This window comes from Orycteropus afer, unplaced genomic scaffold, assembly GCF_000298275.1.
Source record: "Orycteropus afer afer isolate SDZICR_OR568_19922 unplaced genomic scaffold, OryAfe1.0 scaffold00294, whole genome shotgun sequence".
Taxonomy (NCBI): domain Eukaryota; kingdom Metazoa; phylum Chordata; class Mammalia; order Tubulidentata; family Orycteropodidae; genus Orycteropus; species Orycteropus afer.
The window spans coordinates 763588-772022 of NW_006921881.1; the positions used below are offsets into that span (position 1 = coordinate 763588).

The 8435-nt window shown below is 52.5% G+C and overlaps 1 protein-coding gene across 1 annotated transcript; it reads left to right on the forward strand.

Moving 5' to 3' along the window:
• Window positions 1-649: 649 nt before the first annotated feature.
• PRRT1 (proline rich transmembrane protein 1) lies at window positions 650-3418 on the forward strand. The gene is made up of 4 exons (XM_007951321.1): window positions 650-668; window positions 1566-2104; window positions 2889-3074; window positions 3242-3418. The coding sequence occupies exons 1-4, from the start codon at window positions 650-652 to the stop codon at window positions 3416-3418; spliced, it is 921 nt and encodes a 306-aa protein (XP_007949512.1).
• The last annotated feature ends 5017 nt before the right edge of the window (window positions 3419-8435 follow it).

The following is an 8435-nucleotide window of genomic DNA, read 5'->3' on the forward strand; positions in this document are numbered from 1 at the left end:
AGGCACGGGTGGCAGGTCAAGGCCAAAACCCTGGGAAATTTTCAGGCCATCGGAGGTCTCAACTCTGCACGCAGTTTTCTCTCACACACAGTTATCTCTGTTAAAGAGGGGGTAGCTCGGGCAAAGGTCTGCGAGGAAATTCTAGGACCTTCCTGGGAGCCCAGAGGGAAGATGAAGAGTGGGTACCTGAGTGAGGGGAGCCAGGTTCAGAGGGAAGTGCTGTATCCAATTCATTGTGCACCTGCCGGTTTCCTCCCACAGTATAATCACCACAGCAGCTCTTGGAGGGGGGAGACTCTAGAGAGTTCTCCCTCTTTCCTTGCCTTAGACCCACCCGCCTCGCTGGGTCTGGCCTCCCTGTTTCCATGACAACTCCAAGGGAGCCCAAACTGGGGGCTTAAAGGCCGGGGTGAGAGGAGGAGAGAGGCAGTCTGAGAGACGGAGTGGGGTGACTTCTGAAGCGCTCCCCCTCCCTCGCCACGGTCCCTTTAAGCTCCCCCCTCCTTGCTCTCTCTCCGCCCCCCGCCGCTGTCTCCATCTCTCCATCTCTGCGCTGCTCGCCGGCTGCGCCATCCGCGCTCCCAGACTCCGCGCCGGTCAGGGACCCCGACTGCCGCTGCAGGGACCCTGTCCCAGAGAAAACAGAGACATGTCATCCGAAAAGTCAGGTAAAAAAAAAAAAAAAAAATCAAAACACCTCCGCTCCCTCCACCGTCTCCCCATTCTCCTCTCCTCCTTGACCTCAGCCCCTTCCCCCACCCCCCACCTCCGACGGCGGTTCCGTGTTTTATCTCCAGCGCGCATTCCCCTAATCCTCCTCCTTTCTCTCCCCCTCCCTTCTCTACCTTTCCTCCTTCCAGTCTCGGCTTCAGTCCCTTGCCAACAACATGGGGAGGGGCAGGTTGAGGGGGTGAGGGGGGCACAAGAGTGGCTTAGCGTCAGCCAGGTACTGCAGGGATAGCATCGTTGCGAGTGACAGATGGGCATTCGCGGGCTCAGATGGAGACATCCAGTGGGGCAAAATGGAGACTTGATCAGATGGGGGTTGGCAGGGAAGTAAAATGCCCAGCACTCTTCTTTATCTGCCTTAACAAGAGGTCCTGAGATTCCCAGGGCGTCTGGGGCACCCTCTTCCCACTGAAGGAACAGCAGAGCAGAACATGCCATCCTACATGTGTTTATACAACTGTTGAACTGAGCTCATGTTAACACTGTGGGGTATGTCTACACATATGCACACGCAGGACTAGCTCAGAGAGGCCAGCCTTCAGTGCCAGGAGGACAGGAGATTGCGTGTGAGAGCTGTGTGCAAGTTGCTGAAGAAGAATGGAGAGAGCACAGAGAGTTGTGACCTCAAAACTAGATAGAAAAAAGAAGAAGGGGGGCCAGATGGCCTAGATATAACCCCTCTCCTTCCCCAAGAATGAGATTGCGTCTCACACGTCTCTCTCTGTCTCTTCCATTTTCTTTCTCCATCTCTGACCATCTGTGTTTTCCCCTACCCCACCTTATCTCATCTCCGTTTTCTCTCTCTCCATGTCTTCTTCCCCGTTCACGAACCCCAGGCCTCCCAGAGTCAGTTCCTCATACTTCTCCTCCTCCGTACAATGCCCCCCAGCCCCCGGCCGAACCCCCTGCCCCGCCCCCGCAGGCCCCCCCCTCCTCGCATCACCACCACCACCACCACTATCATCAGTCCGGCACCGCCACCCTCCCGCGCTTAGGGGCCGGTGGCCTGGCCTCTTCCACGGCCAGCGCTCAGCGCGGTCCCTCGTCCTCCGCCACACTGCCGCGGCCCCCACACCACGCCCCGCCTGGTCCGGCCGCCGGGGCGCCCCCGCCCGGCTGCGCCACCTTGCCCCGCATGCCACCTGACCCTTACCTGCAGGAGACTCGCTTCGAGGGCCCACTGCCCCCGCCCCCGCCCGCCGCCGCCGCTCCGCCCCCGCCGGCGCCCTCGCAGACTAACCAGGCCCCGGGCTTCGTGGTGCCCACTCACGCGGGGGCGGTGGGCACCCTGCCGCTGGGGGGCTACGTGGCCCCGGGCTACCCCCTACAGCTGCAGCCCTGCACTGCCTACGTGCCGGTCTACCCTGTGGGCACGGTGAGTGCTGGGCAGACAGAAGCCTGGGAGGAAGAGGGCACGATGGAGCGGGACCTGAAATTAGGGACTAAGTAGGGGCTACTGGGATAGAGACAGGGCTAGGGGCTCAAGCAATGTTGGGGCTCAAGGCCTAGAGAGAACGGAGCGGATGGTGGGGAGGGACTAGACCCAGGCCTGGGAGTGTGGGTGGTGGAGGAGCATGGGGGCCAGCTGGAGTCATAAGTCTGGGCCTGGGAGGGAGAACAGAGCCTGGAGGTTGGGGAGGGATCCCTACGAAGCATCTGTATTGGGGACACCTAGCCTACGGATGTGTTGGGGTCAGAGGTCAGGGTCTGTGTAGAGGAAACAGCTCGGCTGTTAGAGTAGGTCTGAATAAAGCAAACAGTATGCAGGAAGAGAGAGAAATGGAACCTGGGGTTTAGAGATAAGTGGCCAAGTAGGTGTTTGGAGGGAAACAAGATTGAAGTGGGGAGAGTCTGTAGGAGGAAGGGCCTGGGACTAGGCAGGGGGCTGAAGCTTGGGGGAAATCTAGGCGGGACGTTGTGTGGCCATGCCTTGGGGGAGGGGGTGTGGAGGCAGGAAAGAATAAGGGGGTTAATGAGGCAATGCAAGGAGGAAACCGAGGCGGGATTTATGGGTGTCTTGGAAGGGTCAGGCGATAGGTTCTTTGAGGAGCTCCGGGTAGAAACTTTAAAAAAAAAAAAAAAAATCGCTCTCCCAGCTGCGACTCAGTAGTGGGATGGAGAGGGTCGAGTGACCCCCTACCCCAATCTTCCTTTCACAGCCCTACGCGGGCGGGGCGCCGGGGGGAGCGGGGGTGACCTCCACGCTTCCCCCGCCGCCCCAGGGTCCAGGGTTGGCCCTGCTGGAGCCAAGGCGCCCGCCGCACGACTACATGCCCATCGCGGTCCTGACCACCATCTGCTGCTTCTGGCCTACTGGCATCATCGCCATCTTCAAGGCAGTCCAGGTGTGTGTGTGGGAGGGGGCAGGGGATGGCGTACGGGGTGGGCTCACTCGGTGTTTCGTACTCCCTGGGAGTGCTGCTGGACCTTCTGGGGAGCGTCTTAGTGGGAAGCTGGTGCTTGGTGGTGTGGCAGGGTAGCAGCCCTCGACCCGCTTCCCCGTTCTCGGCAGGTGCGCACGGCGTTGGCCCGCGGAGACATGGTGTCGGCCGAGATCGCCTCACGCGAGGCCCGGAACTTCTCCTTCATCTCCCTGGCGGTGGGCATCGCAGCCATGGTGCTCTGTACCATCCTCACCGTGGTCATCATCATCGCCGCGCAGCACCACGAGAACTACTGGGATCCCTAGGGACGCCTCCTACCCCGCCCCACCCTGCGCCCCTCGACCTCCCAAGGGCGTTCTACAGTCACGTCGCGGACCCACTGGGCAACCTGCACACCCGCCTCTGGAGTCGCCAGACGCGGATACATCCTAAACTCGGCCTCCACGGAACCTCTCGTCTTGCGAGCACGCTCCGAATCCATTTCCTCAGGAACCCTCCCAAAGCCTACACCCCCAGGGACGCCGCTTCGCGGGATCCCTACCAGACGCCAGGCTCTCAATCCCTCCAGGCCCCCATCCCCTCTAAGTGCATCGCCCCCGGCCAACCTCCTTTGGTTCTGCTCCTCAGCTTGGAGACTAGTCCCCAAAGCCCCACCTTCTTTATAGGCTCCGCCCCAGCTCTGACAAATACCCCGTGTCCAGGTCGGCAGACTCCGCCTTCTCTTCTTCCAGCGGGGTGATTTAGTGCGGTGGTTGAATTTGTGGTCCCCGGACCCTGCCCCCGACCGACAGGCTCTTCCCCATCTCCCCGCGCAATGACTGAGCAGAGTGGTAGCTACACCCCTGGGCATACCTTCTCTTTCGCTAGTACAGTATCTTCTTTCCTCCACCGCAGTGTCCACTTACTTTCTAGCTAATCCCAGTACCTCGACCGTTGTTGCTTTCGGAGTGAAATTTGAGAGGTTTCCGGACCTTTCCCCTGGGATGAAAAACAAGTCTCCGTTCTCTGTAAATACTCCCTGCCACTCATCCCAGCCCCAGAGCGGCCAGACTGAAGGGATCCCAGGCTATAGACCTCCCACCCTGCGAGGGAGCCGGCCCACTCCCCGCTCCCTACGGCGGTTCCTGCCTTGGTCTGGTCTGTTTGTGCTTGTGTGTGAACTTCTGAAAGACAATATTAAAGAGACCACGTGCACTTACCACCTGGAATCCCAGAGATTGCTGACGGCTGACCCTGACCTTCTCTTGGCTTCTCCTTTCACTCCCCTGGCCTCTCCCTCCAAAAAATAGAAAAGAGACAAAGACAAAAGGGGGCTTCCCAGGAATCCACCTGGGAAGTCCTTGGGGGTCCATTCTCAGTGGGGCTTTCTTTTCTCAGTGCCCCTTTTCCACACACTGCCAGATTTGGTTTAGGGCTTTGGAGAAGAGGGGTTTAAAAGAAAATTCAGGAATCTATGCCCAGAACTTCAGAAAGATAAGAAGAGAAAAGAGGACCACTCAAGGAGTTGGTCAGGGATGGGGTGGGAGGAGCACGGAAAAGGGCCAAATGCCCACAGCTGTTCTTTTGTACAAGAGACAGTCTGATGTGGTGTGGTGTGGTGTGGTGTAGGCAGTATACCAAGCCACAACCAAACCCACTGCCATGGAATCGAGTCAATTCATAGCAACCCCCCATTACGTTTCCGAGGCGATAAATCTTTAGGGAAGTAGCTTGCCCAATCTTCCTTCTGCTGAGTGGCTGGTGGGTTTAAACCACCAACCTTCTAGTTAGCAGTCAGATGCCTTAGGCACTATGCTACCAGAGCTCCCTGTAGGCAATATGTTGTTGTTGTGTGCCATCAAGTCAGACCAGACTCATAGTGACCCCTCCTTGGGTTTCTAGTCAGATCAGACTGATAGTGACCCCGCCTTGGGTTTCTGAGGCAGTATCACCACGGAAGTAGATTGCCCCATCTTCCTTCCGAGGAGTGGCTGGTGGGTTTGAACTGCCAGCTTTCTGATTAGTAGTCAAGTACCTTAGGCACTATGCTACCAGAGCAACACAGAGAAGGCAAAGAGGGCAGAGGGAAAGTGGTGAGCAGACTCTCAAGTACAGGTGAGTCTAGTTGCTTTCTCCTACCCTGAGGTAACTAAGAGGCCTGGAGGCAAGGAGGGACTAGACAAAAGCGGTGGGTTTTTTTGTCTGGGCTTGGTGTTTGTTGGCCAGGGTCCTAAAGAGCTGGCCTTGAATTTGTGCATTCCGACTACATGCAGACACAGGGTGCAGGTGAGACAACAGTCCAGACAGCAGATGTGACCCCTGACCTCATATTGCTTACAGTCTAGAAGAGAAACCGGGCACTGAGATAGGGAACACGGGAGGAGGATGGGATGGGGTTGGAAATCCTGGGTTCTCCTTTGGACATTTCAGGTTTATTGTACTTTTCTCACCAAACTTCTTGAAAATGGAATTCACATTTTCAGCTTTCACTTCCTCACCACCTACTCACTTTTTTTTTTCTTTCTTAAGTAGGGGAGTATTGTGTCTGGTTCTGTCTTTTCTTTCATACCCACTATTTCTTAACCTCTTGAAATACGTTCCCACTCCCTACTTTACTGAAACTGTTCACTCAAATGGTACCTAATGACTAAAGGTGGTTGTTGTTGTTATATGCCATCGTGTCAGACCTGACTCATAGTGACCTCTCCTTGGGTTTCTGAAATGGTATCACTACAGAAGTAGATTGCCCAATCTTTCTTACAAGGAGTGGCTGGTGAGTTTGAACTGCCAGTCTTCTGGTTAGCAGTCAAGTGCCTTAGGCACCATGCTACCAGAGTTCCTGACTAAAGATAACCAGGAGCCAAAATCAATGATGTCTTCACAGTACTTGGCTTCCCTGAGTCCTCCCATATTTGTCCCTTGTTCCTGAATCTCCATTCTCTGGGATTCAGGAATGTTATTTCCACCAAACTCAAACTAAACCAGTTACTGCCAAGTTAATTCCAATTCATGGCAATTCTTTGAGTGTCATAATCAAACTGTGCTCTAAAGAGTTTTCCATGGCTGATTTTTTGGAAGTATCATAGATTACAAGGTGCCTCTGGGTGGACTCGAACCTCCAACGTTTTGGTTAGCAGCCTAGCACACTAACCATTTTCAGGGACTACTCCTCCTCCAGTGGGCAGACCTCTTCTCTTCGCTCCTTCCCCTTACTCCTAGTTTTTTCTCTTTCCTTTCCCTAAATCTATCTCTAGACTTAATTTCTTCTCAAACTTTGTCTTGAGAAACTGATCCACTCCAAACTCACCCATCATTTCTAATGAAATGTTTCTTTAGCTTATGTATTTACATGCAGACATATTGGCAATGCCTGAATAATACAGTGCCACATGGACCATTCTGCTGATCCTCCAAACAGCAAGTCGCAAACCAAACTGATGAATTGTTACCAAAAACCTGCTTCCCTATTTCTGCAGATGGCCCCATTTTTCTAGTCACTCAACTGAAAATTCAGTACCTCCACCTCTCCCTCTAGCTCTACTTTTTGGTGTGTTGTGCTATTAAAAAGGAGCCCTGGTGGTGCAGTGGTTATGTGCTTAGCTGTTAATAGAAAGATTGGTGGTTCAAATTCACTAGCCACTCCCTAAGAGAAGGATGTGGCAATCTGCTTCTGTAGAGACTGTTAGAAACCCTATACGGCAGTTCTCTGTCCTGTATGGTAACTATGAGTCGGAATTCAACTTGTTGACGGTGGGATTTTGGTTTGCGGTACTATTAAACCCAGTCTATTCTACCATGACAATATTTGTTGAGTCTACAACTTTCAATTCACTCCTCAGCCCTTGCTAGAAAAATGACCTCATCTAGGATTATTGCAACAGTCCCAAACTGGTCTCTCTACTTCCCACCTCTCTTTACTCCAAGCCGCCTTCAACACTGCTGTCAGATTATCCTTCCTAAACACACTCCTCGGAAGGAAGGTTGGGCAATCCTACTTCCGTAGTGATACTGCCTCGGAAACCCAAGGAGGGGTCTCTATGAGTCGGGGCCGACTCGACGGCACATAACAACAACAACAAACACACTTCTTATATAACTCTACTGCAAAAGCTCTTAAAGACTCTATTACTTACTAAATTATCTACAAAATACAATCTGACCTTCAGCCCCTTCTATAATTTAAAATAACCTCTGCATGCAGCTTTTTCTCTTCAACCTAATGTCTAGTCAAACTGAATTACTCGTTCCCACCTCCATGTCGTTGTCCAAACTGTTCCCAAATCTTGGATCTCCTTCCCTCATCTCTGTTAATATAAATTAAATCGTTGACACCTTTGGGTATCTCAGCTCACCTTCAGGCTTTTGCTCACCATGTTCTTTTCACCCCCTTTATATCTGCCTCGCTGCTTGACCAAGGCCTCCTTACTCTAGCAAGAAGGAATCTCTCTCTCTACTGGGTTGACTAAAGCAGTGGGTTTCTAAACAGAATCCCAGTCATTCCAGGGAACAACAGTGCTGAACCCTGACTACACATTAGAATTGTCTGGGGAGCTTTTAAAAATCCCAAAGCCCAAGTTGCATCCTAGACCAATTAAATCAGAATCTCTGGGGTGGAACTCACACATGAGTAATTTTTAAGACTCCCAGATGATTCCCAAGGACAACCAAGGTTGGGAATCCCAGATCCCTTGAAGTCACCTCAGGGACCACTAAAGGTAGGGGGGAAAAAAAAGTCCAAGCAGCCATCAAGGCATAACAATTGGCCTCTATTTGCCTGAAGCAACAGAGGAAGAAGAAGCATCAGGAATGGGAGGGACTGGAATGTGTGGCTAATTGCCTCCATGACTAACTGCTTCCTTTGCCATGAGACCAGAACTGAATGGTGCAGGGCTACCATTACTGAACATTTTGATCAAAGATTTTATAGAAGAATCCTCATCAGAAAGGGGAATGTGCAGAATAGAATTTCAAATTTTCATAGACTCCAGATTTCCTGAAGCCATGGAGGGTGGATGAACCTTGGAAACTATTGCTCTGAGGTGATCTTTAAACCTTAAACCAAAAATAGCTCCTGAAGTCTTCAGTGGTTTAGCTTAACTAATTAAAAAAAAGAAAGAAAGAAAGAAAGAAAAACCTTTAAGCTCTTTTAAAAACTATCTATATCAGGGAGGCGGGGCAAGATGGCGGACTAGGCAGAAGGATTGCACAGACCCTCTTCAACAAAGAAAAGGGAAACCAATTAACACAGACACAAAAGATAATCTTGGACCCCTGAGCCTTGAAGGAAAGGATGCAGAATTGGACTAAACCCCAACTAGCAGAAGAATTTGCGTGAAAATACCA

Coding starts and splice junctions, on each gene's coding strand:
- PRRT1 (XM_007951321.1), top strand. Junction 2,105..2,888: donor CGGTCTACCCTGTGGGCACG/GTGAGTGCTGGG, acceptor TTCCTTTCACAG/CCCTACGCGGGCGGGGCGCC. Junction 3,075..3,241: donor CCATCTTCAAGGCAGTCCAG/GTGTGTGTGTGG, acceptor CGTTCTCGGCAG/GTGCGCACGGCGTTGGCCCG.